The sequence below is a fragment of the Syngnathoides biaculeatus genome, chromosome 13 (genome assembly GCF_019802595.1).
Source record: "Syngnathoides biaculeatus isolate LvHL_M chromosome 13, ASM1980259v1, whole genome shotgun sequence".
NCBI lineage: Eukaryota > Metazoa > Chordata > Actinopteri > Syngnathiformes > Syngnathidae > Syngnathoides > Syngnathoides biaculeatus.
In genome coordinates, this window is record NC_084652.1 from 5,200,407 (window position 1) to 5,224,842 (window position 24,436).

General features: G+C 41.7%; 1 protein-coding gene across 2 annotated transcripts in view; it reads left to right on the forward strand.

Moving 5' to 3' along the window:
- atp6v1h (ATPase H+ transporting V1 subunit H) overlaps nucleotides 1–22,395 on the forward strand; it is a 44,933-nt gene extending 22,538 nt beyond the window's left edge. Inside the window, exons 10-21 of one of the 2 annotated variants that reach the window (XM_061838651.1) lie at nucleotides 1,358–1,457; nucleotides 1,540–1,629; nucleotides 2,763–2,876; nucleotides 4,530–4,634; nucleotides 6,182–6,241; nucleotides 8,569–8,666; nucleotides 10,757–10,949; nucleotides 14,439–14,617; nucleotides 15,955–16,080; nucleotides 17,083–17,184; nucleotides 17,269–17,382; nucleotides 22,122–22,395. In XM_061838651.1, coding sequence (XP_061694635.1) covers nucleotides 1,358–1,457; nucleotides 1,540–1,629; nucleotides 2,763–2,876; nucleotides 4,530–4,634; nucleotides 6,182–6,241; nucleotides 8,569–8,666; nucleotides 10,757–10,949; nucleotides 14,439–14,617; nucleotides 15,955–16,080; nucleotides 17,083–17,184; nucleotides 17,269–17,382; nucleotides 22,122–22,191 — 1,351 coding nt within the window. In that variant the 3' untranslated portion in view covers nucleotides 22,192–22,395. The remainder of the gene's footprint in view (nucleotides 1–1,357; nucleotides 1,458–1,539; nucleotides 1,630–2,762; nucleotides 2,877–4,529; nucleotides 4,635–6,181; nucleotides 6,242–8,568; nucleotides 8,667–10,756; nucleotides 10,950–14,438; nucleotides 14,618–15,954; nucleotides 16,081–17,082; nucleotides 17,185–17,268; nucleotides 17,383–22,121) is intronic. The other variant, XM_061838652.1, reaches the window with a different exon arrangement.
- Nucleotides 22,396–24,436: the final 2,041 nt, after the last annotated feature.

Below are 24,436 nucleotides of genomic sequence, written 5' to 3' on the forward strand. Positions count from 1 at the left end.
TAAATTGCCCCTAGGTGTGATTGTGAGTGTGGCTGTTTGTGTCCATGTGCCCTGCGATTGGCTGGCAACCAGTTCAGGGTGTACCCTGCCTCCTACCCGTTGGCAGCTGGGATAGGCTCCGGCACTCCTCGCAACCCTCGTGAGGATAAGCGGCAAAGAAAATGGATGGATATTCAAGTCCAAGCGGGCTTTTGAGGCTACAGCGCAGGTATTGGATTGGATTGTCATTATTGTGTGGTTGTACCCCAGTGACTCTGGATTAGCGTTTTCATATTTCCATGTGAAGTCTCACAATCATGTGACCCAACCTCGCAATTAGCACCAACGTTTTACTTCCAAGTATATTGTGATTTTTTATGCAGTTGTGTCCAAAGTCCAAGTGGAATTATGCCCTAAAAATTCAAACAAAACCTTTGTAACTATAGTCATAGAAAAGGAAACGGAACTCATTGCAACAGCCAGGAAAGATTCTTTCTACTTGGTAGTCTACGAGTCACACAATTAATTGAACATGAATTACACACATTTCCCAAGCAGATGGTAAGTAAAATGCACATACTATGTACAACATATTAATTCTACCAATTCCCCAGCTCTTTATGTATTTAACTTTTACTACCTCAGGTAAAGCAGTTGCACAAAAGTCGCACAAGGCAAAATAAAAACAATTAGAAATTAAAGACATGCGCAACAGATTCTAAAATACTGTACAATACCTATATATGAAAAATATACATAAAACATACACAAACACACAAATTAATAATAATAAGTAATCATAAATAATCAGACAAAATCCTCCCTTTTAATCAAAAATGTCATAGCTCCCTTCATCCAACCCTCAGCTATTATCCATCCATTTTCTTAACCACTTAGCCTCACAAGGGTCACTGAGAGTGCTGGAGCCTATCCCGGCCGTCAACGGGCAGGAGGCGGGGTACACCCTGAGCTGGTTGCCAGCCAATCCCAGGGGACATGGAGACAAACAGCCGCCCTCACAATCACACCTAGGGGTAATTTTAGAGTGTCCAATTAATGTTGCATGTTTTTGGGATGTGGGAGAAAACCGGAGTGCCCGGAGGAAACCCACGCAGGCACGGGTGAGAACATGCAAACCCCACACAGGTGGGCGCGCGATTGAACGCCGGAGCTCAAAAGTGTGAGGCCAACGCTTTCCAGCTGAACCACCGTGCCGCCCCTTAGCTATTAATATAGATTTTTTTTTTTTTTAAAACAAAGAAAATTACTTGTGAACAAAAATAATTTAGGTTGCAATGTACATTTGGAGGTTCCACTTTCCACTTTGTTTTCGTTGTACCTTCGGCTTCCCATGTTTGACTACCCATCCGTTTTTTAGGAGTCAGATGATCTCAGCAGAAGACTGCGAATTCATAAAGAAGTTTGAGGTGGCCCACTCTGAAGAGAAACAGCTCCTTCTGACTAAAGAAGGACATCAGGTATTTACAGTATTTGTTCTACACAAGATCCACGTGTTCTGATGTTAGGAGTTCTCATAAAAGTCAATTTTCCTATACACAGTGTGCAAAGACCTTTCTGAACCTGATGGCCCACATCTCCAAGGAGCAAACCGTCCAGTACATCCTGACACTCATCGATGATACACTGCAGGTATTGTGCACTGCTTGGGATGAAAATATTTGGACAATCTACGGAAAATATTACAAGTACTTCACTTTTTCCACATTATGTTGTGTCACAGTTTTTTCCCAAAATTGAATAATTTAGTTCTTTTCCTACAAATGCCTCATGCAACACTTTTGTTTAAATTGTCACCGTGGTGTGTTATGTGTAGAATTTTGTCGGATTTAACGAAAACAAATAGATTTTGGCATTAGGCTGTAACATCAAAAAATTGTGGGAAAAGTGTCTTAAAATGTTATTTTAAAGAATTTCTTTGGATCCTCCCAGTCTTGTGTCAAAGTCAAAAAATAATTTTTCAATATTATAATATTAGCAATGTGAAAAGTTGCCACCATATTTTGGGGATTTTCTGAAAAATCTGGCATGGAATGGGCATTAAAAAGACTTAAATTTTTTCAAAAGAAATAATTTGGAGAGAAAAAAACAATTGATGACAGAAGCACATTACTTGTTTTACTGTTTTTCTCAAAAAAATATTCCATTTGCCCTTTTTAAGTCGACTTTTTCGAACAAGTGGCGGCGTTTGACACGTCACAGTAATTTTTACTTGCCGACTTGGAGAAACCCTCGGAATTTCGGCCCTTACAAGTTTATTTGAGGATATTCTTAAGTGAAAATTGTTGGCCAATTGGAAGAGTTCCTCAAGTAATTGATGAACCAAAATAATCAAGTTACAGAGTTTTACTTTCATTTGAAGCCTTGCTTTGTTCCTTTTACTTATTTTTTTTAAACTGGATTCACCGTGAGCAAGAAACTAATCACTCAAAGTAAGGTATAAATCAAGCATAAATAGTTATTTTCCGGTTCAGGTATGCAAATGATTATGTTTGCGTAATTTGACATCTTAATTAACAAATAATTTTTTGAGTTGTTTTTATTCAGCACTCAATGTTTGAGCCACTGGAAAGAGAGACTGTAGAAAAGTGCAGCCATTCCTACATCGTAATACTTTGGTGAAATATGCATGTATGCAGACATTTGTTTATTTGAATTGATTTGAGCTGCTGTCATTGTCCAAATACTTCTTATCTTAATGCAAAAGAAATTCCTACATCATGAAAAATGAGCTTGTGTATGAATGCATCTCCAACGTGATGCAGGAGAATCATCAAAGGGTGAGCATCTTCTTCGACTATGCAAAGAAGACCAAAAACACAGCCTGGTCCTATTTTCTCCCGATGCTGAATCGCCAGGACCTCTTCACCGTCCACATGGTGAGTCCGTCGTCTGTCTTTGATAACAGCGGCCCGCGAGGTCAGCCTTCATCGTAAACGTCTTTATCGGCCATTTGCAGCAAATTAACCTTTGTCCACGGTCAAAATAAAAGCGGCGAGGCTCTCTCATCATGCATCCATTAATAATTCCTCACAAAAACACAACCTCTTGTCGAAAACGGGCAATTAACGTGATGTTGCCCTGGCGACCTTTAGAAATGGGGGAAGGACCCCCAAGTGATATCAATGCCCGTGCTAAAATAAGACACCCGCCGTCGTAAGAACCGCCATCCCTCACCCGCCTTAATAATGTAGGCCGAATGTTCCCGACTTTCATTTAATGTCTGCAACCAATTTTATTTCATGTGTATTTCAAGTGACACGTCCGGTATGGTTGTTTGGATTGAGGTAACGCGTGAAATTCACAGACCATTAAATTGCGCATGAAAAACTGGTACACAAGTGTCAATAAAAACACGATACTGAACAGTAATACATAAATAATACAGCATATTAAAGGTTAGGGTTTATTTGGCAAAGGCAGACTGGGGGTAACTGTCCTCAATTGGCTTATTTACTGACACCTCTAATGTAGCATAATATTGGGATAGGCTCCAGCACTCCGTGACCCTGGTGAGGATAAGCGGCTTGGAAAATTGATGGATGGATAATTATCGGTGCATTCACTGTAGTTTAGAATTCATTAATGTGTTTATTTCTGCTGTACATCAATCTTTATTTAGATGAGGTCAACCTCGCATTGATGCCGGTCTGCATCGACAAATCGAATAACTCCAATAATTCCATTACAAAAAAAGGTCAAAGCGAAATCTTTGCCTCGACTCTCCGCAGGGATCATTCCCACACAGATTAATGTCACTGCAGTTCCATGTACAAATTTCCTGTAGAAATGTTTTGGGGAGCAATGCTGGTGAGCCAGGAGGAAAGTGTCCAAACGTTTGGAACCATTTCCGCCATACAGGAGGGATGAGGTCACAATGGTCCATATTTCACTAACTGAGTTCAATTTTACTTTTTTTTTTTTTTTTGCGATGGGATAGACTGTAAAATATTCTATTCTTCTATATTTAAAAAAAATTGAATTGTCACTTTATAAGTCCAACCGTGGGTTACCTTGGGTAAATTATTCCTTTGAATAAATGTTATCTATCGTAATTCCCGGCCTACAGAGCGCACCTGGTTATAAGCCTCACCAAGTACATTTGTAAAGGAAATACCATTTGGCCGCAGCTTTGTAAAAGCTGCAAGTGCCCACATTGAAACCGACATTGAAACATGAGATATGTACAAAGAAAGACGGTACACAGAGAGTTTAACGCTAGTGGCGCCGCGCTAACAGAGCCAGTTAAAAAAAAAAAAAACATACTGGTAAAAATCACTGAGACACGGCAATAACACGCTAACACAGCGCGAACAGGGCCTGACCGGTAAAAGTCACTTCTTCGGCACATATATTCGGTCTCACTCTTACCTTTTCCGCTCGAGTGCCCCCTTGCGGCCGTAGGAAAAAAAAAAAAAAATACAGAAATTAGCCGCATCACCGCAAAAACCGCAGGGTTGAAAGCGTGTGAAAAAAGTCACGGCTTATAGGCCGGAAATTACGGTACTTTCATCATCCGTCTCGACCCGCAGGCGGCAAGGATCATCGCCAAGTTGGCCGCTTGGGGCCGCGACCTGATGGAGGGAAGTGACCTGAACTACTACTTCAACTGGATTAAAAGCCAGCTCAGCTCCCAGGTACTAGCGTCAGCTTTTCTTTTTTTTTTGTCCTTTGTGATAAATAAAGCAAATTGTAATCTTTGCAATAAAAGACTTTTAATGCAGCTCTTGTATTTGATATCATATGGCAGTGGTCCTAATGTTAGCGACATGTTACCGTTCATTTTCAAAACCTAATTAAGTCTGTTTATATGTCACTCCCATCACTTTTAATCAAATTAAACCCTCAATTGATATGTATTCTATACTCAGTGGAACCTCTAGTCCAGGGGTCACCAATGCGGTGCCTGCAGGCGCATGGTTGCCCAGGACGACCATTTTAGGTACACACGATGTGTGTTCTAAAAATAGCACAGGTCACAAATTATTATTATTTGCACTTTGAATTTTGAATCTGACTTTCTAACGTTGACATTTTTAAAACAATGTCATATAATATAAAAATATATAATATGTATAATGAACTCTGTCTGAAGTTTGCCGCAATCAGGTCCTGTAGCCCTTCGTATGATCGGTGCTCACGAGGTACCCCTAAGCCTCAAAAAGTTCGATGATCCCTGCTCTAGTCCGACACCGAAGGCTACATAATTTCATGGAATTGTGCACATTTTGCTCCGTTCTTTAATTTGACCCTCGAAGCATTTACATGATTGAGTCCTTGAATATTTGTTGTCTTAATTTAGCAGTGTTTCATTAACTTGTACATTCGAAATCTAAAATGTATTTATAAAATCACACTATTTAGTTTTTAGTTTTTATTCATTTTATCAACTGGTTATTTGCGACAATGCTATTAATAATGAATAATCAGTTAAAATGCGTGATTGTTACCAAAATAAATTAAGTTACATTCATCTTCCACCATTGACGAGCTCCCCCAGTCCATTTTAAAAATCAAATCACTGGCATTGTGCTGAAACTGCCTATATCCATATTTGATCAATGCCATATTTTTTCCCCCACCAATTGATACCATTGATTAGTTCCTACATGCTATTTTTACAAAAAAAATTGACCAATCTCGCGATTGAAAATGGCTTGCACTCTTCAACAGTGCATTTGGGGTTTTTTTTTTTTCTTTTCTTTTCTTTTCTTTTTTTGGTGGGGGGGGAGTCTTGAAAAGTGATGTTTTTTGCCAATGCAAAGATTCCACCTGACGCTAGAGAAATATGGCCCTTATGCACCAAGGTCTCCCCACCCAAGGTTTAATATTTCAGGAAAAGTTTGAACGACATTATTTATGTTTTCATCACTTCCACTGGGAAAATTGTCAACCAAATGGAAGCCGCTTAGCTTTCCGGAACAAAATGTACTTTACCCTGTCTTTTCCACAATGTACCCTCACAGTCAAAATGATCAGATGTACTTTCGAGTTTCATGTACTCGTTACGGTTCATGAACTCATTCTCGCAATCGGAGCGTGTGTATTTCTCCGTTTATCTCTTGCATTCAGATCAAACAAGATTTCATTTTCTTGAGCTTTCGGGATTTGTTGACCATTTCAGCTCTCATCAGCCCTCCGACCTCCAAGGCATCGATTGTTTATTTTGTTTATCTCTCATTAGAACCTTCACGGTACAGGTCCAGATGCCGTCTCCGGAGCTGGAACTATTTCCCCCAGTGAAGTGAGTATGAGGGAGGTGCATCAAAAATCAGCCTTCCACACGCCCGTGGACTTTCACTCCTTTTCCATCCCGCCGTCTCGCTCTCCCCGTGAACGATTTCAGATTGCGGCCGGGTGGACTCTCGGCACACGGCACCCGGCGGGGGATCCTCCGTGTCGACAGCATGATGTTTGCTGCCGCTGGTTGCTTTTATCGGTGCATGCTGCAGAAGGCGCATGACAAACGGCTTTCTCCAGGTTGAATTGGAATAGCACTTAGCGCGACAGCAGCAGCAGCATCCATCAGTTGATTGACTGCCACTCACTGCCCCCCTCCTCCAGTAGCCCCTAATTATTGTATAAAACTTATTTAGGATTTGCCTATTCAATTATCTTTTCCAGCCAGGTAACCTCCGCTCCTCCATTCATCTGTCATTATCTTCTGGCTGGATTCCTTTTGCTTGTGTTCATCTTGTAATCTCCCGATTAACGAGATCTTTCTCCTTGTGCTCTTCTAATCTCTATTAACATGGTTCTTGCTCAGGTCTGACGGGGACTATTTGCCCCGCTTCCTCTCCACTGTATGTTTGTTTTTTGGCATTGTCATCAAGCATGTGCTGAGGACGTACACTGAAAGACTGCATGTGGTGCCGGTGGTGGCGGTGGTGCAAGTTTTGTACGGTGGAGCCTCCAAAGTCCAACATTGTCTGTTTTTTGACGCTCAGCAATCTTCAAAGCTAAATGTCCCTATTAGATCAATTACACCACTTATGAATGATCTAAATTATTTCTTCAATTACCGTAATTTCCGGCCTAAAGCTGCGACTTTTTTCCACACACTTTCAACCCTGCGGCTTATGCGATGATGCGGCTAATTTATGCATTTTTTTTTTCTAACGACCGCAAGGGGGCACGCGAGCGGAAAAGGTAAGAGTGGCATCAGTGGAATATATGTGGTGAGGAAGTGACTTTTAGAGGTAAGGTTTTTTTGTTTTGTTTTGGTTTTTTTTACCGGCCCTGTTAGCGCTCGCCTAGCGCTGTGGTAGCTTGTTGCTGCTGTGTTACTGCCGTGTCGCAGTGATTTTTACCAGTATGTTTTTTTTAACTGGCCTTGTTAGCGCCGCGCTGGCATCACCTCCGCACTAGCTCGTGGCTGCTGTGTTACTGCTGCATCTCAGTGATGTAGTTTTTTTTAAGCGTCCGTTAGTGCTATCCTACTTTGTTGATACTTTGTAGCTGCTGCAGCTTTTTTTTTTTATGTGACAGAAGAGTATCCGCCAGGATGAAGGGCAAAGTTTATAAAACAGTGGTGATGATGTACAGATTAGAGACGGCGGCACTGAAGAAACAACAGGAAGCAGAACTTGAGGTAGCAGAAATGAAGATGCTGAGGTTCTTGCTTGGTGTGAACAGGTTGGATAGGATTAGAAATTAGCTCATTAGAGGGACTGCCAAAGTTGGATGTTTTGGAGACAAGGTGAGAGAGAGCAGACTTCGATGGTTTGGACATGTCCGGAGGCAAGAGAGTATACTCATATCAGTAGAAGGGTGCTGAGGATGGAGCTGCCAGGCAAAAGAGCGAGAAGAAGACCAAAGAAAAGGTTGATGGATGTTGTAAGGAAGGACATGAGGACAGTGGGTGTTAGAGAGGATGCACGAGATAGATTTAAATGAAAAAATATGACATGCTGTGGCAACCCCTAACGGGACAAGTCGAAAGAAAAATATGTTTTTTTTTTTTTTGTTTTTTTATCAGCCCAGTTCATGCTACTGTGCTGTTGCTAAGCTAAGGTATTAAAACATTGAAAACTTTTTCTGTGTACCATCTTTTTTTGTCAATATCTCGTGTTTCAACGAGGGTTTCAATGTGAGCACTTGCGACTTTTACACAGTTGCGACTTATGTATATATACCAAATGGTATTTCCTTTCCAAATGTACTGGGTGAGGCTTATAATCAGGTGTGCTCTGTAGGCCGGAAATTACGGTATTCAGTTAGTCTGATACAAAATTATGAGTGAAAAATATGATGTGCCCTGTGATTGGCTAGCGACCATTCCAGGTTGAACTCCGCATCTCTGGTGTAGTCAGCTGGGACTGGATTGAGATCACCCGTGACGCTAATGAGGACAAGTGCTGTAGAAAACGAATAGCTGGATCTCTCCTAACTTTAAGACATTGAACTTGTGGAGGTTCCATTTTTTTTATCCTTCTGTCCACTGTCTTCTGCTTGCCGACTGCTCGCTGTCTCTGAACTTGTATTGATTTTCTAACAAAAGCTTTTCTTCTACTCACCCAGAGCAATGCAGAGCGAGGGTAACTGTATGCAGTTTGCGTTTGTTCTTTGCAGAGCTCTCAGTATGTGCAGTGCGTGGCCGGCTGCCTTCAGCTTATGCTGAGAGTCAACGAGTACAGGTTCGCCTGGGTGGAGGCCGACGGGGTTAACTGGTGAGTGATGCCGGCGGATTTTGACAGTACGCTAACCTTAAGCAAAATAAGGCGACGTCGAAATTAAAGCTCTAAAATGATTCATTTGGAAATCCATCCACTTTTCCTTGACGGCTCCAAAAAAAGAAATAAATAAAAAAGTACAGCCCATCCTGGTGAAGTAAAGTTTTGGCTTTTTATAAATTCAAATCGGTCCCCGGTCTATGCCGAACTAAAAGAAAAGTATCTTTATTCATCCATCTACCTATCACAGCGACGTGTAGTGACGGGCAGAACTATTCAATGCTCTTCCACGAGATGATAGAAGACACAATTATCCCGCGCATCCACCTCTTGCTATTCGCACGGCAGAATAATGGCTGTGTTCAACTAAACAGGGCCAGGTTTCGCATAGCAATTCTACTTCTGACTCATCATTACATCAATATGTATATTTGTGTGGCGTGACATAACATAATAATGTCAAATCTGTACCTTTTCTCAATCAATGTTGGTAAGAATTGTTTTACGTGTTTCTACATCCTAAGTAAGGTTTACTTCTGGTATTTTCACTTGATTGGTGATCATTTGTAAAGGCACATACTTGTCTATATAGAACAGAGCTGCTCGACATTGTGGGAGACATTGAACAGGAGGAGAATATTTACAATATCCAAGACCTCTTGTGCTGTTGGTTGACAGACAACAGACGAGATAGATATTCAAAGAGGTCATTCTACGGAATACCAGATGAAAAGACCAGAAAATATCGATGGATTTCGGCAATTAAACATGATGGATGGTGCCCAACCAAAATACACACACGCCTGTGTAGCGATCGCTTCATTTCGGGTAGGAATGAAAAAGTATTTATACTGCCAAGTTGGCTCATTTGAGAACAATGCGTGTTAATAAAAAACTGTCGCAGAGGTTTACGGAGGATAAGTGGGGCGGCAATTGCTTCCATGTACGTTCCATGGAGACGACTCCATCCTCTTTTTTTTTTTTTTTTTTCCCCAATCATAGTTAATGAATGCGACTTTGTGTAAAACCAGGGCTCATTTATTTAAATATTGGATTTGTATTGAATACAAGCTGAAAAGTTCGGATTCCTGCAAAGATTAACGTGTCACCGAAGACACTTCCGCGTTCACGACCTGTCAACCGTCGTCCTTTTTTTTTTTTTTTTTCAATCATAATTAATGAATGCGAGTTTGTGTAAAACCAGCGGTCATTTATTTAAATACTGGTATTTGTATTGAATACTAGCTGAAAAGATCGATAGATTCCGGCAAAGGTTAACGTGTCACCGAACACGCTTCCGCGTTCAGCGAGCCATCAAAACCGTCACTATGAGGGATTTATTCCTGATGAGAACAGATCCAGCAACAAAGTATTCGTATGCGTCCAAATTTATATGCTTTCAAACTTTTCTGTGTAAATCTTGAAAACTTACTCAGCAGATCCATCTGTATATCCAGTTGTCCAAGACAAGCGAATTAACAGTCCAATTTCTTATCGGCGAAAACTTCGATTTCGGCATTAAATACGGGTCCTCTACGCCGAGTTTATCTAATTTTTCCACGTATTGTTGTTTATTTCCACCTTCTAAATGTCTGACGGTATCAGACAAGACTCTTTGCGTCGTGCTTCAAGACATATTTCTGTTTGGTCTACAACCGACTGAGCATTGAGCAATGCTTAGCTTGACCGGCAATATGGCGAGGTAAACAAAAGTCACGTGATTTTATGACATAGGTGCACAAGCTCTATAGGTTCCTGCAGTTGTGCATGTGGGAGTACAGACCGAGCATGGAGTCCAAAGAATTATCTAGAGACCTTCAGTCATAAAATATGCTGGATCTGGCGAGATCACACTTCACTTTCGTCATGGAGACCGTTGGCAGTCCCGCTGTTTCATTTGCATTCGCATCCGAGTCAGCGCGGCCCGTCTGCACATCGTATTCCCGGGCAATCATTAAGCGTAATGGCTCGGCAGAATGGAGGCGCATTGCCGCAGAACCTCGGCCATTAGCGGAAGCCGGGCACCACAGAGAGGCAGCTCATCAACTTTTGTTTTTGTCGCTAATCCCTTTAACCTCTCTATGTAGCATAACGGCAGTGCTGAGCAACAAGTGCGGCTTCCAGCTCCAGTACCAGATGATCTTCTGCGTGTGGCTCCTTGCCTTCAGCCCACAGCTCTGCGAGCAGCTGCGACGTTACAACGTGGTGCCGGCCCTGTCCGACATCCTCCAGGAATCCGTCAAGGAGAAGGTCACCCGGATCATTCTGGCTGCCTTCAGGGTACATGCACAAAACCTTCACTTTTAACCTTCTATGATCCTTCACAAGTACACTCAAATATTGCTAAAGTCTTGCGCAGCACTTTTAACTTGTAATTGGGCTGCGTGCTTTATCGCCCCAAGGGTGGCAGACTGAAATTACTCTATTAAACAACAGAGGAAGGCGATAAAAGGAACTTAAGTCCATAAAAGATACATAAATACGATTTATACGGGCACGCTGCTCGGTCAGCCGTCTGCTGTCGTTACTCCATACCAGCCATGAATATTTCATGCCGAGCTGCTTTGAGGGAGCATAAATCCCCCAAAGTTTTGTAAAAACAAAATATATGAATATCAAATAATTCCATTCCTCCCATGTTGCTCTCCAAACATGCAAGTATTGAAGGAGCTGACCACAACAAGCAGTAAATAAATAGTACAACCAGTTACTTTATTTATTTTAATATTGTCCATAACCAGTTTGAAATTAGTTATTATCATCCCAAAATTACATTATTTTCAGTTACTTGTCTCTAAGCAACAGGGTGATTCATATTATTTATCTTTATTTGATGGCCTTGAACATGAATAACCCATCACACACAAAAATCCCAGTCGGCCTACTTTCCCTTGAACTCAAGCTTCTTTTTGACAAAATCCAATGCTAATTACACTACAATATTTAGTCCAATAGTGACAATGACGTTTCCCATCAAAAAAAAAATTACTTCAATTCTGAGACGGAATTTCATATGGGCATTAAATATTTGTTTCCAACCAAAATAGCAGCACAACATCTAACAATATATGGCCATCAATCCATCCATTTTCTTTGCCGCTGATCCTCATGAGGGTCTCGGGGAGTGCTGGAGCCTATCCCAGCTGTCAACGGGCAGGGGTCGGGGTACACCCTGAACTGGTCGCCAGCCAATCCCCAGGGCACATCGAGACAAACAACCACACTCACGATCACACCTAGGGGTAATTTAGAGTGTCCAATTAATGTTGCATGATTTTGGGAAACCGGAGTGCCCGTAGAAAACCCACGCAGGCACGGGGAGAACATGAAAACTCTACACTGGTGGGGCCGGGATCGAACCCGGGTCCTCAGAACTGTGAGGCCAGGGCTTTACAAGATAATCTACCGTGCCGCCAACAATACATGTCAACTGCATGAAATATTTACCACACTACTGTTACGTTTTGGGATGCAAATCTTCACTACTGAAGTGCATCAAACTAGCCTGTGGCCCTCGGATTGACGTCTCAGCCCGCTGAGTTGCATCATCTGATAAAGATAACTAAACCAAAATGTCTCCCCCAGTATCATTGGACCATAACGTCCTCCTACGTGTAAGATTAGTGAGATTTTGCTGTGGTCTTCCGGTAAAACAAATGGAGTGGAAAAGAACATGCAAATCCCACACAGGATTCAAACCCAGAACATGTGAAACAAATATACTACGCTCTTAATACCAGGCTGCCCAATTGTTATTCCTTATTTCTACGCTGAAGCTGCTCTAATATAGTGTGCCTGTCTACCCTCCACCCTTTGACAATATTGCCTCACTTCAACAATAATGATTGTGGTTCTCACCCGAGTATACGTTGTCAACTTTCTGCTTGGTTCCAAATCAGTATAGATTTTTTTTATGTTTTGCCTTCATTAATGCTTTGTCTACCGCGTCACGTGTCTGCTTAAAAATCAGTCTGCTGCAAGCTGATTGCTCGCTAAATCAAATCGCGGCGAAATAGAAAGCCTTGCATTTTGAAATTTAGAAAAGGGAAAAGCCTCGCTTATTTGCGAGCTTTGTCCAGACGACCCTGAAGCGCGGGGGCACAAAAGGTGCGATGAATAGCGGCTGATTATGTGGCAGAGTTGGCGTCGGCCCGCATTTTCAACTGTACATCGATCGCAGCGTGTGAAAAGAATTCCCATTAGGCAAATCACGCAGAAGACACTGAGGGACGTTCGCATTATGACTGACGTACCGCGGCTCATTAAAAGCGAAGGCGGGCGCCAAACGGGAGAGCAAGCAGATGTTCAGCTAAATGTGTTATGGACAGAATGACGGATCATTGTCTTTCTCTCCCTCACAAAGAATTTTTTTTTCTTGCAAGAGACCGCAGGGTTCTCGGAGTTCTTTCTACTCAAATGCTCGTTTGCACGCGTTTGTTTCTCCCAAAAGTCCTCATTAGCAGAGGAATCGACTGAGACCGACAGGTCCTTCGCCGCCCGCACGCAAAATCTGTCCCGCCGTCTTTGCTGCTGCGGTCACCGTCTTGATTCAAAAGCCGGATTGTATCATGTTCGGTCAGTAGAAAGGAACCAATTAGACCCCCTTCAGTCCCTCTGCTGAAGTCCGTTTTCATGCCAGGAAGTCACGACCAGTGAAGTAACAAGTACGACAAATTCTTAATTACTGTTTTCTCTGGGAGTGTTTACAAATATAGAAGTTAATATATTTCAGTAGTTACATTTCCAAAGTCATTTTTATTACATAGATTCACTGCACAAATTAAAACATTTTAGGATTTTTTTAAAAAATAATTTGATTATTGCTTACAGCTAACAAATACCCCAAATTCACTATATTAAGTAATAACGATATTACACAAATAAACAATATTTTTTTTAATTTAGTAATTAGTTGGGTTATGACTGGCGAGAATCAGAAACATTACTCCTTGTACGATTGCAAAATAATAGTCCAAGAAATGAAAAATTCAATTTAAGAACATTTACATTTTCTGTCCAAAAACATACAAAAAAATAAGAATTAATTGACCTTGGAATAAGCGGCATGGTGGAACAGCCTCACAGTTCTGAGGACCCGGGTTCGATCCTGGCCCCGCCTGTGTGGAGTTTTCATGTTCTCTCTCTGCCTGCATGGGTTTTCTCCGGGCACTCAGGTTTCCTCCCACATCCCAAAAACATGCAACATTAATTGGACACTCTAAATTGCCCAAAGGTGCGATTGTGAGTGTGAATGGTTGTTCGTCTGTCTGTGCCCTGCGGATTGGCTGGCAACCAGTTAAGGGTGTTCCCTCCCTCCGGCCTGCTGACATCTGGGATAGGCTCTGGCACTCCCTGCGATTCTTGTGAGGATAAGTGGCGAAGAAAATGGATGGATGACCTTGGAATAATGACAAGGATTACCTGTACACTATAAACGCTGACACTTCCAAATATCTTTGAACCCATCCCTTCTCCGTGTTTGGGCGGGGTAGCTGAGAGATTTTTTTTTTGGGGACGGTGTAGATTTCACAGTAACCATCTTTCGTTAATTTCTCAATAAACGTGCGATAAATAGATTAACGTCTCGTCGTCTGTAGTTTGAAGATGTTACAATACTTCGTCAAGTCCTACGGTGCTGGCCAAAGAAAACCGTATCAGAAAAGATACAACTTCTTGACCTGTCGGAGATGGTTTGTGTCTGTCTGCAGCCATTATGGCATCAATGAATTGCCGGTCCAGTATGTAAAGGATGCAAATTCCCGCCTGCAGAATCTCCTGGAGAAGTCATCGGAGAGGGAGACTCGCCAGGAGTACGCGCTGGCCATGATCCAGTGCAAAGTGCTGAAGCAGCTGGAGAACCTGGAGCAGCAGAAGTACGACGATGAGGACATCACCGAGGACATCAAGTTCCTGTTGGAGAGGCTCGGGGAGAGCGTTCAGGATCTCAGGTGAGCAAGGGGTGGGGGACTAAAGTTGCCCATTTTAGAGCTTGGGACCTGTGTGGCTAAAACCTACGATTTAGTATTTATGACACTTGACTTGACTTGACTTGAACTACAACGCTTGCCTGTTTAGATTTGAAATGTTTTCATTTTCAATTTTGCATTTGCTTTGGTGCGGAGTGCAGAAGTATGGAAGTAAATTAAAATCCTTCTTTCTGTGGAATTTCAAATTACAATCCCGGTGGCACTAATTTACTTCCATACAGACGCCACCGCATGAAGCAAGATTCACTTTGAAACCTTTGCTTCCGTGTGGGCTTGTGGCGTAGAGACTGTGCACGCTCTTTTGAATACCTGACTCCCATTGTCATGTGAAATAAGGTTTTCTGACAAATCCAAATAGATAGCAATAATAAATGCCGTAATTCCTGACCAACAGAGTGCACCTGGTTACAAGCTTCACCGAGTACATTTGTAAAGGAAATACCATTTGCTACGTGCATACGCCACAGCTGTGTAAAAGCCCCAAGTGCCCACTTAAAACCCACATTGAAACACAAGATATTTACAAAGAAAGACGGTACACAGAAACAGTTTTCAAAGTTTTAATACCTCAACTTAGTTTCACATAGCAACAACACAGTAGCACTAACTGGGCTGATTTTAAGAAAAAAAAGAAGAAAAAAACATACCCGCGGCAGCTACTGAGTAGCAACATAGTAGCACAGCACGATACACAGAAAGAGTTTAGCGCTAGTGCTGACGCTACTGCTAATGTTAGCGCCGCGCTAACGCTAACAGGGCTGATTAAAATAAAACTTACCGCTAAATATCACTAAGACAGCAGCAACACGCCAGCACAGCGCTAACAGGGTCGGTAAAAGTCACTTCCTCAGCACATATATTCCACTGGTCTCAATCTTACCTTTTCCCCTCGAGTGCCCCCATTGCAGCCGTTAGAAAAAAAAATTCACAAATTAGCCGTATCACCGCATAAAACGCAGGGTTGAAAGCATGTGAAAAAAGTCGCAGCTTACAGGTCGAAAATTTCGGTACCTGGAGATAAGATTACGAGTATCGGGCAGAATGTTGCGCTATATAATGGCGTAAACCTTTGTTTAAATACCAAATACTTGATGGTACTGAGCAATATTGTGTATGACTTTCTGAAAATGTAGTGGGGACTTGCTTGATTTTTTTTTTTTTTTTTTTTTTTTTTTTTTTTTTTTTTGCCACCACAGTACCTTGGAGACTTGCTCGAAGCTTGAAGGTTAAGACTTGAGTTCTGACTTGCACATGCCAACCGGAAAGGTCACACATCTGACATTTATTGTACCCGACAGCTCATTCGACGAGTACAGCTCCGAACTCAAGTCAGGCCGCCTGGAGTGGAGCCCGGTGCACAAGTCCGAGAAGTTCTGGAGGGAGAACGCAGTCCGCCTCAACGAGAAAAATTATGAGCTGCTCAAGTACGACTAAGTGCCTTCTCTGATACATTTTGTGTTGATTTTTTTTTTTTTTTTTTTTTTTTTTTTCGGGACTCTTTGAAACATAAGTATCATATTTCCTCAAATAGCTGCTCTTACGTCCAATTAGCGCTATCTAGTGCCTTCATCCATCCAGCCATTTTCGATAGTGCTTGTCCTCAGTACGGTTGCGGGAGAGCTGGGGCTCATCTGTTTGTGTAGGCATTGACTGTGGTACTTTGGCCCTATTTGCTCTTTGCAAAAACAGACGCAATCAACCTCACGCCCGTTTTTGCATGTGCTAACCTTTCGTAAGTTAGTCCCATAGAGTACCCTATGAAATAATGATAATGATCTATGCCAAAACTAGACAAAAGTGGGAGGGAATACGCGACTCATTTGTGTATGTTAGAAATCTGTTAGTCGGGAAGCTACTTCCTGCTTAATGGTGTGGAAATTCCAATCCCATAGTTTTATCCGCAAAATTTTAATGGCATCTTTGCCCCTGGCCTTCCCCTCCACCGTGTTTTGTGGCACTCAGTTTTGTAATTTTATGATTTTTAATATAGCCGTCTGCTGCAAAGTCGCGCAGATTGTATCGGCGCAGTCTGACAATGTCACATTTGTCCGCAGCAAAAAATTGAAACTCTTTCCCGCTTTCCAAACAAATCAAACACGCGGTGCTAATCTCTCATCGGCGTCGTTGCTCCTTTTTTTATTAAATGTCTGCATTTGATTGAAAAGCTCTCAAAGTAATAGAATGCACATTTATATTGTTCCCGTCGCAGGTTTTCTTTGCCTATTATTTTTCTAGTCCAACTCTTTACCTTCTCCAGAAGGGGCACATCTCGTTCTAGTGGTTAGCCTTTAGCTTAGTTTTATTTATATATATATATACATATATATATATACATATATACACACATATACATTATGTACATTTTTAAAGGTTTATTTGTGTGTGTGTGCGCGCGTGTGTCGTCTTTGAACGTTCTCTTCCTTTAGGATTTTAACAAGGCTCCTGGAAGTGTCCGATGATCCTCAAGTCATAGCGGTGGCGGCCCACGACGTCGGCGAGTACGTGCGGCACTACCCGCGTGGCAAACGGTAAGACGATGGTATTTGTTTCCCTTCCTGACTCGCATCATCAATTTTATTTTATTTTATTTTGTTTATTTATTTGCTTTTCAGCGTGATTGAGCAGCTGGGCGGAAAGCAGCTGGTGATGAATCACATGCATCACGAGGACCAGCTCGTGCGCTACAATGCCCTGCTGGCCGTGCAGAAGCTCATGGTCCACAACTGGTACGGGCCCGCTGACAGCCGTTTAGAGCGCGCTCATAATTTGCAAATCTGTGCCGTGCTTGTCCACTTGACACTAGAAGTCTTGCAAATCGGGATAATGTGAGTGCGCTGATGTGTACTCAAGTTCTGCGGACACTTTGGTGTCTTTTGTGTCACACATTTACTGTAATTCAATTATTCCTTGCCTATTAATATTAATCACTACCTTGCAAAATAGAAAAATACATAATGCCTGAAAATACCTCTGTGATAGAGAGGAAGAAAAGCATTCACACTTTTGCACAATATACATCATATATAAATGCCTCGGTTCTCGACCACAATACGTTCCAGAAAACGGTTCGAGAAGTGATTTGTTCGAAAACCGAATCGATGTTTCCCATTGCAATGAATGGAAAAAGAAATAATGCGTTCCAAGCCTAAAAAATTGGGCTTTTAAAGGCTTTTTTTTTTTTTTTTTAGCTTTTCCTGATAATAAACTGAATAGTAGAAATACATGTATAGTTTAAATGTCATATTTATATAATAAAATAATTTAAGAAATATATTGTATGCTTTAGTTGTAGAGTACGCTAGGTTGGGAGTGCATTGTCACATCTGTAGCTACTCGGCCCCCAGCCTAGTAAACTTTTTTTATTAACAAAATATGCAGAATAACTTTAAACAAGCAACTTGCCTTCTTTGGAGCCATGATTGTGATTTAATACGGTAGTCCTCGATAAGAAGAAAAACAACAGTCACCGGGACACGTCTGTCTACAGAGGTTGCGTTATACAGAATAACAAAAGCGCGCTGATTGCGCCGCACGTGTTATGTCGTTTCAGTTTTTTTTTTTCGGGGGAAGTTCGAATTGACAACAACAAAACGCGCCGTGGGTGGCTCAACTGCTTGCGCCGCGCGCATTGTTATTTCCGGGTTTTTCCGGCGGTTTGGCAATTCACAACAAAGCCCGTCGTGTGTCAGCTGGTCTGGCTGCACGCAATATGTTATTTCTGGGATTTGTCGGCGGCGTTCGAGTACCGATTTTTGTTCAAAAACATGACCAAAAAAAATATCGAAATTTACGTTTGAAAACCGATTTGTTGGAAAGCGGCGACATTCGAGAACCGAGGCTTTACTGTAATTGGATAATGTGCCAGCTGCTCTTGGCACCTCGCTGCCACTTTGCAAAATAAAGACAATACTGAGGATGAAAATAGCCATCTAATGTAATTAAAAATAGAAATTTAAAAAACGTGCATGCGTTGTCATGCATGCTGCACAATGGATTGCTGTGTGCTGGTGTTGCTTTGGGTCTCCCAAGTTTTTCCCGACAGGCTCACTGATAAACACTTGAGCTCACATCATTTTTTTTTTTCATTTTCACACAAAGTAAAATGTGTGTTTTTTTTTTTTTTTTTTTTCGTCAGGGTCAGGTTGTTCATTGGCCATGTACAAACTGACTAAGAGGAAACTGGAGGGTGGTGACCTTTCCCTTAATTTTTTTTAAAAAGACGTTCTTCATATGGCGAGCTTCTGCTGTCATGACAACATGGAGTGGAATGTGTTTGGGACGCATTTTTTTCGCCATGTTTTCATCAGTATTTTTTTGGTCCTACTTTCCAATTCACAACTCCTACTACTATTGTTATTGCCCATGGGGGAGCAAGCACAGAGTTCTACAAGTTGTAGCTCTCAGCTCGATAAATAGGCGAGTTGTTTACCGACGGGTGCTACGCTGACGGGTGCTACGCTTTATTTTCGAAATGGTATCATTAGACACCGTTTTCATCCATCTAACACAGTGAAAACTTACCGAGGGCAATAATCTAAGATTCAAGACTTCAGTTCTTTTTTTTTTTTTTTTTTTTTTTTAAAGGGTTGGAAAAAAAGACACCAAGCTAAATAATGTCAAAGCTTTTTCTTCATTAATATTGCCTGCATTTACCTGTACAACTCAATTGGAGAAAAAAAATCTTTGAAACACAATTAAAAATACTGGCGGCACGGTGGAGCAGCTGGAAAGCGTTGGCCTCACAGTTCTGAAGTCCCGGGTTCAATCCCGAATCCACCTGTATGGAGTTTGCATGTTCTCCCCGTGCCTCCTTGGGTTTTCACCAGGCACTCCGGTTTCCTCCCGCATCCCAAAAACATGCGACATTAATTGGACACTCTAAATTGCCCGTAGGTGTGATTGTGAGTGCGGCTGTTTGTCTCGATGTGCCTTCTGATTGGCTGGAGGATAAGCGGCTAAGAAAATGGATGGATGAATTAAAAACACTGTGGTAGTGTGCATAAGCAGAAAAAAACCTACTTGATTTAAACTAAAATCAAAACACTACAAACTACTAAACTACTGATTTCCCAAGTTTCAATGTTCGTAAATTGTGAGCATAACCACATCTGTTGTTAGAAGAGGGTGTGTACACTTGTGCAACTACAATGTATCAGTGGTTTAATTTTTAAATGAGTTCCACAGGTTGTAGGTCACATTAACGTTGGAAAAAATATTAAAATTATGTTTTGTTTTTCCCAAAAACCCGACATTTAAGTAGAAGTGTGAAGGCTTTGTCTATCCTCAGTATACTCTAATTTTGCATCTTTGGCGGTAGTGTCAGGGGTGGGATGAAGGCAGATAAATGCCAAAAGCTCTTCGGGAGCAGAGACATTCCTTCATCGTCTCCCTTTTTTTTTTTTTTTTTTTTTTTTTTTTTGAGCGCCTCACCAGAAATTTGATATTTGTAGTCGCCGCGAGGTGATTGACGTAGAGCCGCCCGGCACCTGCAAAATGTTACTCGTCGGGGAGGGGAAACCAAGGACCGTGACCTTTCAAAATAATTGTATTCAAATTCAATACTTGATTAGAGCAGAAGCGACTACGCTGGCGGTATCAAATCAAGTACTTTCAAATATGAAATGCCTTAAAGATCCAATGGTTCACTGTCGAAAGTAGAGCGCTACCTACGACATCCGAAATGTTTCCCATGTGAACTATTGAAAGCATCAATAATGACCGGCAATGTTGTGTGACACAAGTGTCTCCTGTCATACACAGGCTCCCTCGAGTGGAACGTAAAAGAATAGCTAAATTGTTTAAATTGTGCCTAATGTTACATAGAGTCAACCTTTTTTTTTTTTTTTTTTTTTTTTTTTAAATGTGGCTACAGTACATAAATTAAGCACAGTTTTCTTGTTTAACTTAAGTACAAGTTATTTACATTTAATCATATAGAAATATGTTTAAATATAATTTCTACTTACTGAAATTCCCGGCCTACAGAGAGCACCTGGTTATAGGCCTCACCCAGTACATTTGGAACAGACATACGCCGCACCTGTGTAAAAGCCGCAATTTCCTACATTGAAACATAAAATATTTACAAAGAAAGACGGTACACAGAGAGCTTAACGCTAGCACCGCCGCGCTAACAGGGCCGGTTAAAAAAAACATAGTGGTATAAATTACTCTCACTCTTACCTTTTCCGCTCGAGTGCCCCCTTGCGGCCGTTAGAAAAAATGTACAAATTAGCTGCATCACCGGATGGAAGCATGTGGAAAAAAGTCGCGGCTTATAGGCCGGAAATTAAGGTATGTGCGATGCTTTTTTTAAAGGAATCATTATTTATTCAAACAAGTGTTAATGTTCAAACTGTCCATAATGTTACATACAGTGGTTAACAAAAATTTTGTTTTTAGGAATAACCACTGCCTCGTTTATTATGAACATTATTATGTTATTCTTATTTTACTGTTGTTGTCATGATGGTGGCGCTTGAAAAATTAAGTACATTTGAAGGGTGGTACTTGATGTACAGCGTTTAAGAACCAATGTTCTGAGTAACATTTTGTAACTTTCATACGATCAGTATGATTGAAGATAACTTTCTTCCTTGGTAATCTGTCGTGCAACTTTTATGTATTTGTTTTTTTGCGCCGATCTTGGTCAAAATCCGAAATGTACGGCATTGCCAAAATGTTCATGTTAAAATGCACAACGTAGCGCTTTTATGAATAGTTCATAATCCTCAACTCTTTACATTGTTGATTCTGATCAAATTCTAGTGAAAGTAAACAACTGCAAAGAAAGATCATTAATAGTCTTAGCGTTGCAAAAGTTAGCTGTTAGCATTATTTCCTGAGGCACTAAGCCAGAAACTGTCAAACTCGGGGTCCGGGGGCCAAATCTGGAACGCCGCATGATTTTATGTGGCCCACGAAGCCAAATTATGAGGAGCAACTTCCATGATTAAAAAAAAAAAAAACTCTATTATTAAAGTTTCTAATTTTCATATCATAAATGATAACATTGAGGTATTGGAATCAAAATTCTGTCCCCAAATAACAGCAATAATTCAAAAATGCATGACCCTTAATTTGTGATTACAAAACTAGCTCATAAATTTCATCTGTGAATGTGACGAGGTGAAAGATTTTCATGGTTTTGCATTCATAACGGCCCGTTTGACACCCCTGCGCTAACCCAACCACTTTGGTTGGTGTATTTTTCCTGCAAATGGAGGTTCCGCAGATTATTATATTTTTTGAAGTTATGTGAAAATACTGTGATTCAGCCTCAAATAGCAATTCTGGCATTTTGCTGGATTTTAAAGAGTGCAAACATTTTCTCATGCATGCAACGTCAAGCCGAATGTAACGTGGTGGTTAGCGTGCTACGCTAACCCCTTTTGAAAATGCAGAATGAAATTGAAGTTGTTGCATTAATTGTGATTGCTAATTCGTGTGACGGCTTGTTTCTCAGGGAGTACCTGGGCAGGCAGCTGCAGTCCAGCGACCAGCAACAAGCTCCGGCTGTGGCGGCTCGAAGCTGAACTGGACACCGTTTGTGTGTGCGTGTGTGCGCTCTCTCTATTTAATGACTCATAAAGTGATGCAAGTGATCGTTCCTAATTAACCTCTCGTGTTGTGAAGTGCGACGTCCGTGATTAAATGTACAAAAGTTATTTAAATCTTGCCCGCCAAAGAATGTATGTGCTGTCCCCTTCATAAAGTTGATTAAGTGGGCCACTTGTGAGCGCCTCTCGCGTTTTCATTTTCCGCAGTTGATCCGTTGCTACAGCGACAGGAGGTGCCATCTCACAAGATGAAAGCAAATTTCCCGTCGGGTTACGGCGCGTTCGATTGCCTTTCAAGTAAGAGAGTGCGGCGCGATAAAGGTTGTGAAGTTCTCGCGTCGTACTGGAGGCACAATGCGAAGGCTGAGCAATTGTACGTGGTTGAATTTGGGGGGGGGGGGGGGGATCCAAAACGCAAGAATGCAGGCGGTGGGTAAAGCTATGCGGCTACCTCTGCAGTCAGTTGAATCTTTCACCAATCAAAACTTCTTTTCCTTTCGGCTTGTCCCATTAGGGGTCACCACGACGTGTCATCTTTTTCCATCTTGTGCATCCTCCTCAATAACACCCACAGTCTTCATGTCCTCCCTCACCACATCCATCCACCTTTTCTTTGGTCTTTCTCTCTCTCGCTCTTTTACCTGGCAGCTCCATCCTCAGCACCCTTCGACCAATATGAGTATACTCTCTCGCCTCTGGACATGTCCAAACCATCAAAGGCTGCTCTCTCGGGCCTTGTCTCCAAAACATCCAACAGCCTCGAATTAGCTAATTTCTAATCCTATCCAATCACACCAAGCGAGAACCTCAACATCTTCATTTCTGCCACCTCCAGGTCTGCTTCCTGTTGTTTCTTCAGTACCACCGTCTCTAATCCGTACATCATGGCCGGCCTCACCGCTGTTTTATAAACTTTTCCCTTCATCCTAGCGGAGACTCTACTGTCACATAGAACACCAGACACCTTCCACCAACTGTTCCACCCCGCTTGGACCAGTTTCTTCACCTCTTTACACGACTCACCATTGCTCTAGATTGTTGACCCCAAGTATTTGAAGTCGCCCACACTCGCCATCTCTTCTCCCTGAAGCTTCAGTCTTCCCCCTCCCCCTCTCTCATTCACGCTCATATATTCTGTTTTACTTTGGCTAATCTTCATTCTTCTCCTTTCCAGTGCGTGCCTCCATCTTTCTAATTGTTCCGCCACCTATTCCCTGCTTTCACTGCAGATCACAATATCATCTGCGAACATCATAGTCCAAAGGGATTCCAGTCTAATCTCATCTGTCAGCCGATCCGTTACTACCGCAAACAGGAAGGGGCTCAGCGCGGAACCCTGTTGCACTCCCACCTCCACCTTAAATTACTTTGAAACACCTACAGCACATCTCACCGCTGTTCTGCTGCCCTCATACATTTCACCAATCAAACCTAATCCAGATAAAACCTGAAGAAGAGTATGACTATGTGACTAGTTGTAAAAAGAAAATCTTTGATAATTTCTAGTTGCATTATTTCCTGTCGGTAACGCCTTCATTACATGCAGCAAACCAAAAAAACAAAACATCGCATTCCCACCTCAATCGCAAGACTGCCGACAAGATGGATGCCGAGACTTAGCGTTGAAAAAAAAAACGAGGCGATTAATTATACGCGCGCTGATGGAGGATTATTTCATTTTCCACGTCGTTCATTAAGTCCCACTTGTAAATGTCACTTCAAACGCAAAAAGTTGTTTCTCAAGTCGTAATGAGAGAGAACGTGTTTGGGAAAGGTTAGCGCTGGAGTGGAATGACAAAAACCACGAGATGGAAGTTGTGCGTGTGTGGGTAAAGAATCTAATATTCAAAAGCGGTGATTTTGTATTTTGAAGGTCACCTGAGAAGAAGTAAAATCTCACAAATTGTATTTTGAAAGGAAAAATGTGGAGTTCACACCAGTTGAGAGGACATTGAAAAGTTTCACTTTTTTTTCTTACTGTCAAGAATAGAATCGGCAGCTAGCGACATTAGCTTAGCTGGCACAACGTTAGCATTTTGGTAAACGCAAACACCAACGTAGCAGTAATCAAAATACCAGTAGAAAGCCTTCCTTGGCGGTGACAAAGTTGCGGCTGTTGATTAGTTTTATGTTATTTTTGGCAGATCCAATTATTGATGGCCGCATCGCTTTATCCAAATCTTGCTTTTATCCAGCTTCTTTTTTTTATTTTTCCACAGAT